The sequence below is a fragment of the Eimeria tenella genome, genomic scaffold (assembly GCF_000499545.2).
Source record: "Eimeria tenella Houghton genomic scaffold, Eth_scaff320, whole genome shotgun sequence".
In the NCBI taxonomy this organism is placed as follows: domain Eukaryota; phylum Apicomplexa; class Conoidasida; order Eucoccidiorida; family Eimeriidae; genus Eimeria; species Eimeria tenella.
In genome coordinates this window covers 1-6,191 of record NW_013543050.1, presented here as the reverse complement: position 1 = coordinate 6,191, position 6,191 = coordinate 1, and the positions used below count along the sequence as shown (strand labels likewise).

At 49.5% G+C, this 6,191-nt stretch overlaps 2 protein-coding genes across 2 annotated transcripts; one reads left to right on the top strand and one right to left on the bottom strand.

The window, feature by feature from the left end:
• Positions 1-472: 472 nt before the first annotated feature.
• Positions 473-3,324, top strand: ETH_00026235 (uncharacterized protein; the record flags this gene model as incomplete). Its single annotated transcript, XM_013376197.1, has 4 exons — positions 473-1,047; positions 1,492-1,624; positions 1,923-2,003; positions 2,403-3,324. Coding segments are annotated over 4 exons (1,711 nt in total), but the record flags the coding sequence as incomplete, so codon positions are not given.
• Positions 3,325-4,310: 986 nt separating this feature from the next.
• ETH_00026230 (uncharacterized protein) lies at positions 4,311-5,759 on the bottom strand (the record flags this gene model as incomplete). Its single annotated transcript, XM_013376196.1, has 3 exons — positions 4,311-4,369; positions 4,592-4,903; positions 5,693-5,759. 3 exons carry the CDS (start codon positions 5,757-5,759, stop codon positions 4,311-4,313), a joined length of 438 nt encoding a protein of 145 aa, XP_013231650.1.
• Between the last annotated feature and the right edge of the window lie 432 nt (positions 5,760-6,191).

Here is a 6,191-nt window from a genome sequence, read left to right as displayed (position 1 = left end):
GAGGCCCCCCTGGGGGGCCCCCTGGGGGCCCCCCTGGGGCCCCCCCTGGGGGGGCCCCTGGGGGGCCCCCTGGGGGGCCCCCTCAGCAGTCCCAGCCACTGGGGGCCCCCGGGGGCCCCCCGGGCGCCCCCAAGGGCCCGCTGGCGCTGCCTGGGAGCTGTTCGTGGGGTTGTTGTGATTTCCTGTTTATTTTTACTTTTATTTTTGCAGCTCTTTGGAGCTGTTCATTTGAGGGGTTATGGGGGCCTCGAGCTGCTGATTGCTGCAGTAACGCCAGGGCTCGCGCTGCTGTGCTTGTGAGGGTTTAGGGTTTAGGGTTTAGGGTTTGGGGTTTGCTGCAGCGGGGGGTGCACTGCGCCTTTCCGGACGCCACGCACATCAATATATCCGTTTAATTCCCCTTCATCACTAATTAATTAATTAATTAATTCAATTATTTATTTATTTATTTATTTTTATTTGTTTGCTGCAGGTTGCAGTGGCTGGCGGGGGCCCACCGGCTGCGGTGGCTGAGCGCCTTCGAGCTGCTGCTCTTCGGGGCCTTCTCGAGTGTGTTACTGGCGGTGGGGTTGGAGTTGCTGGCAGCAGTTTTATTTGGGAAGCAGCTGCGGGGTTGCGGGGGTTCTCCCAGCAGCAGCAGCAGCAGCAGCAGCAGCAGCAGCAGCGGCGGAGGCGGCGGCGTGGGCGGCGCGCCGTTCGCGGCAGCGGGAACGGCAGGGATCAGCTACCTGCAGCAGCAGCAGCAGCTGCAGCAGCAGCAGCAGCAGCAGCACGGCGTTCACGGCGATCTGCTGCGGCAGGACCTGCTGCAGCACCCGCAGCAGCAGCAGCAGCAGCAGCAGGGAGTGTTTGCTGCTTTGTCTCTTTTTGCGAATTTGGTTGCTGAAGGACTTCTCGAAAAAAAAGCTGCTGCTGCTGGCTGCGCTGCGGGCCGCGGGGTGTACAGACACCTCAGCTCCCTCATCTTCAGCAGCAAAGTCCACAGCAGCAAATTCCCCGAAGAACAAAACCCTAATCTTTACCTCTGCACCCTCTTCATCTTCCTCTGTGCGTCTAGGGTTTAGGGTTTAGGGTCTGGGGTTTAGGGTTTATGGTCTAGGGTTTAGGGTTTAGGATTTAGGGTGTGGGGTTTAGGGTTTAGGCTTCAGGCTTTAGGGTGTGGGGTTAAGGGTTTAGGGTTTAGGGTGAGCTGCTTTTTATACTGCCGCCGCACCACACGGCTTGGGGTTTCTAGGGTTTAGGGTTTGGCCGGGTTTACCAGGGTTCAGGGTTTAGGGTTTAGGGTTTGGCTCACAAGCCACGCAAGAGCAACAAAACCTATAAAAACGCTTTCTGCATTTCTTCTTTGACGAAGCCACAAACATCACAATCAAATAAATAAAATATTTATTTATTTATTTATTTATTTATTTTATTTGTTTGTTTATTTGTTTATTATTTATTTATTTATTTATTTATTTATTTAAACTCTTTCTTCTCTTTTTGTTCCAGACATGATCTTCTGCATTGGATTCTCCGAAGAATTCGCAAAGGCCACTTCAGTGCTGCTGCTGAGGCCCCGGGGCCCCCGGAGGGCCCCCCGGGGGGCCCCCCAGGGGGGCCTCCAGGCTGTTTGCAGCATTATGTTCCCCACCCTTTATCTATGGTAGTGGGGGGCTGCTGTGCTGCACTAGGGTGCGCTGCTGCTGCTGCTGCTGCTACTGCTGCTGCTGCTAGGAGGAGTTTTGCTGCTGTTGCTGCTAAGAGCAGTGCTGCTGCTGCTGGTGATGATGGTGGTGCTGCTGATGATGATGCGGTTAATGCTGCTGGTTGCGATGCTAATGCTGCTGGTGCTTTTGCTGCTGCTGCTGCTGCTGCTCCTGCTCAAATAATAAGAATAAGGAATAATAAGTGGTTTTAATGGTATTTTTCTTCTGCTGCAGATTTGCAACAATTGAAAATCTCAGTTATGTCTTTGCCTCCAAGTCCGACATGGAAATGGCCCTTGCTACTGCTTGGGTTCGGTGAGCTGCTGCTGCTGCTGCTGCAGCTCCTACCGCTGCTGCTGATAGTGCGGCTTCTGTTGGTGTTGCTGCTGCTGCTGGTAATAGTGGTGCTGCTGCAGCCTACTGTGCTGCTGCTGCTGCTAACGATAATATTGTTGCTCCTGCTGGTGCTGCTGCTCATGGTATTGCTGCCGCTGCTGCTGCTGCTGATTCTCCTGCTGCTGCTGCTGCTAATATTGGTGCTGCTCTTGTAAGTGCTGCTGCTGCTGGTTTGTTGCTTGGTCGTGTTTTGTCTTCATTTTTTGTTTATTTTTTCCATCTGTTTGTCTCCTCAGCCAAGCTAGTTTCGGTTTTAGGGTTTCGGTTTTAGGGTTTAGGGTTTAGGGTTTAGGGTTTCTGAGTGCTTGTTTGTGTCAGGGCATTTACGGCGATTCCTTCCCACGTGGCGAACACAGGGATTGCTGCTTCAGTGCTGGCAGCAGGAGCAGCAAGTGCAGCAGCAGCAGCAGCAGCAGCAGCGTCGGGCGCGTGGGGCCCTTCGGTGGCAGCAGCAGCAGCAGCAGCAGCAGCAGCAGAGGAAGGGTTTCTGGAGGGCCAGGGTGTACAGACAGTGGGGGAGGCGCACGTGGTGCACATTTCAGATGACGGCAGCAGCAGCAGCAGCAGCAGCAGAACAGCAACGCCGCCGGTGGCTGAGGTTTGGCAGCAGCAGCAAACCCTAAACCCTTTTTCCTGCAAGCTGCTGCTGCAGAGCGTGCTGCTGCCGGGGCTGCTGCACGGCTGCTACGACGCTGCTTTGACTCTGGCCTCTGCGGCCTACAGCAGCGACGCAGCAGCAGCAGCAGAAGAAGCAGCAGCAGCAGGGGGCCCCTTTGTTGCTTCTGGGTGGCTAATGCTTGCGCTAGTTTCTTGGTGGGCCTCCATTATTACTTTTTGCTGCCGCTGGCGCAGCACAAAGAATTTGCTGCCGTTTTATGCCTACTTCATGGGGCCCTCTTACTACTTTGCTGCAGACCCGCAGCAGCGGCAGCAGCAGCAGCAGCAGCAGCAGCACGGCAGGTCGGGCGCGGTCGTCTTCCCTGCAGTGCAGAGTGAACAGATGCAGCAGCAGCAGCTGCTGCAGCAGCAGCTGCTGCAGCAGCAGTTCGCACCCATCCCTGCGGACGCTGCGGCCTGGCAGCAAGTGCAGCTGCCAGTGCAGCAGCAGCGGTGGCAGCAGCTGCAGCAGCAGCAGGAGCTGCTGCAGCAGCAGCAGCTGCTGTGCCCCCCCATGTACCGCCAGTACGCGCCCATGCAAACCCCACAGCAGCAGCAGCAGCAAGAAAACAGCAGCAGCTAGAGCAGCTGCTGCAGGAGTCGCTGGTGCGCAGCCGCAGCAGCGACGAGCTGTCAATACACTGGAAAGCTTTAGCCATGCATGCACCACGCGGTGTCAGTACAGCCTGCGAAGTGGATATATGTTTATGTGAATATATTCATCTTGAATATTATTATTTCGTTTATTATTTCATTATTTTGTTCTATTTGTTTGCAACTGACACCTCAAAAAGAAACGGACCAACGCGACGGCAGCGCGCATGCGTCTAACGGGGTGTACGTACACCCCAAGTGCCCGCACCAGCATGCATGTAACGGGGTGTATGTACATCTCAACTGCCCATAGACTGTTTGGCGTGAAACGGTCGCTTTTTATTTGCATTAATATTTGCATCCGTGCGGCCGCGAGTTTGCAATTAGCTCTTGAGAAGCAGCTAATGAGTCTGCTGCTGCTGCTTTTGCTGCTTTTGCTGCTGCTGCATTTGCTGCTGCTGCTGCTTTTGCTGCTGTTGCTGGCAGTGCTGCTGCTGTCCCGCTTTGTTGCAGCTGCTGCTGCCTTCGCTACTGCTGCTGTGCTGCTGCTGAGTTTGCTGCTGATCTTGCTGGTTCTGTTGCTGCTGCTGCTGCTGAAGGCAGATGTGCTGCTGCTTGTGCTGCTGCTAATGGCTAGTGAGGGCGTGGCCAGCTTGCGCAGAAAGTGTTGAAATTCAAAAAGGAATAAAATTTATAAGTTGGAGTTTTCTGCTGCTGCAGATGGTGGAAACGGCGTGGGCAGCAGAGCACAAGTCCGGGGGAGCCGTGGACTTGCATCTGGAGTTCAAAAAAAAGAAACTAATTAATTTAAATTGACTAAATATTCGGCAGAGGCCGCGAAGTGGCGATCCCTGTTGCGCGTCAGTGACAAAAAGCTGCGCAGACTGTCCCGAGGGTCTCGGCGAAAGCAGCGATTCAAGGTCGAGGGTTTAGGGTTTTGCAAAACGAATTAAAATAAAACAAAAGAACTTAAATTCACATTTCCTCCGCCATGGCTTCCGGCTCGTATTCAATCCGCACTCGAGTATTTCGTCCTGAAACAAAAAAAGAAAACGGAAAAGAAAGCGAAGTGGCCGCGGGGTCTGTCTCGGGTGTACGTACACCTCAGCGGCGCGGCTGTACCGCGCTGCGCCGCTTTTCGGGAAAACTCGAAAATTTGGAAACAAAGAAAGAACATTTTGAATTTTTGCGTTGGAATTGCCATTTAATTCGCAGAACGCAAGTTGAAAACAGTTTGAATCGCTTCGTTTCCTCACTTTTAGCCGCCTGTCTGCGCAGAGTTGCAACAGGAACCGCCGGCCGATCTTCAGGTTTCTGAACGGAAACTTTTCTTTTTTTGCTGGTTTCCAGCATCGGCGGAATGTCTTCGACGGAGACTTCATTTTCATCTTCGCTTTCTTCTTCTTCAGCTTCTTTTTCGCCTTCTTTCCCCTCCAACTCCGAGTCGAAGTCCGAATCTGAAAAGGAAAACTCGTCGCTTTCCAAGTCGGAGTCCGAGGCGAAGTCCGACGCCGACGGAAGCGGCTCTTCCTCTTCAGCGTCAGCAGCAGCTTCGAAACGAATTGAACCTGAATATCAAATAAGACAAAAATAAAACAAGACAAAAAGAATACAAGACACAAAGAATACAAGACAAAAAGAACACAAGACAAAAATAGAACAAGACAGAAGAATACAAGGGAAAAGAATACAAGACAAATATTATACAAGACAAAAATAACTCCAAGACAAAAATTACACACGACGAAAATGAAACAAGACAAAAATTATGCAAGATAAAAATTATACGAGACAAAAATTATGCAAGACAAAAATTATACAAGACAAAAATTATACAAGACAAAAATAATACGAGACAGAAATGAAACAAGACAAAAAGAAAACAAGAAAAAAAGAAAACAAGACAAAAAAGAAAACAAGACAAAAATAAAACAAGACAAAATGGAGAAGGAAATCAAAAGGAAATCGGGAAATTGTGGAAGAAGAAGATGCATCTGCACAACAAATCAAAACCCTAAACCCTCAGGCAAAACCGAAAGTTCAAACCCTCACACAAAGTCAAAACCCTAAACCCTCCCGCAAAATCGAAGTTCTAAACCCTTGCACCAGATCAAAACCCCAAACCCTCAAGCAAAATCAAAACCCTAAACCCTCGCTCAGAACGAACCCTCACACACAGTCGAAAGCCTAAACCCTCGCGCCCTCGCACAAAATAAAAACCCTAAACCCTCACGCAACGCCCAAACCTAAACCCTCACGCAAAAATCCAAACCCTAAACCCTCCGTGAGGAACACCAGCGCGAACCCCCGCACGGGCGAAAGTCAAAAGCGCCAAACCCTAAACCCTAAACCCTAACCCGATTCTGCTGCTTTTTCTTCCGTAACTTCAGGCTCTTCTTGCTGCTGCTTCGCCTCTGCTGACATTCTGTGTTCTTCGTAGAGGTTTCCGTACACCCCCTGCAGCAAAAAGAAAGTTGAATTTTTATTTTTACTTTTAATTTTAGTTTTATTTTTATTTATTTCTTTGTTTTTATTTCGATTGTTGTCAGATTCGATTTAATTAATTCAGTTATTAGTTGTTGTTTTTATTTTGATTACTTTTCAGAAAAACAATAGAAATAAAAATGATGAAAAATTCAATTTCAAGAACTTCACCTGGTGCAGCCAAAAGCAGATGTCTAGGAACAAAAGCGTTTAACTAATTGAATTATTATTTTCATTTTTATATTGAATGTTTTCAGAAAAATAATAAAATAAAACAAGAACAAAAACAAAAGCAACAATGAACTTAATTCTCACTTTGAAGATTTTTCAGCAAAATAAAGATGAAAACAAAATCAAAAACAGAAGTGATGA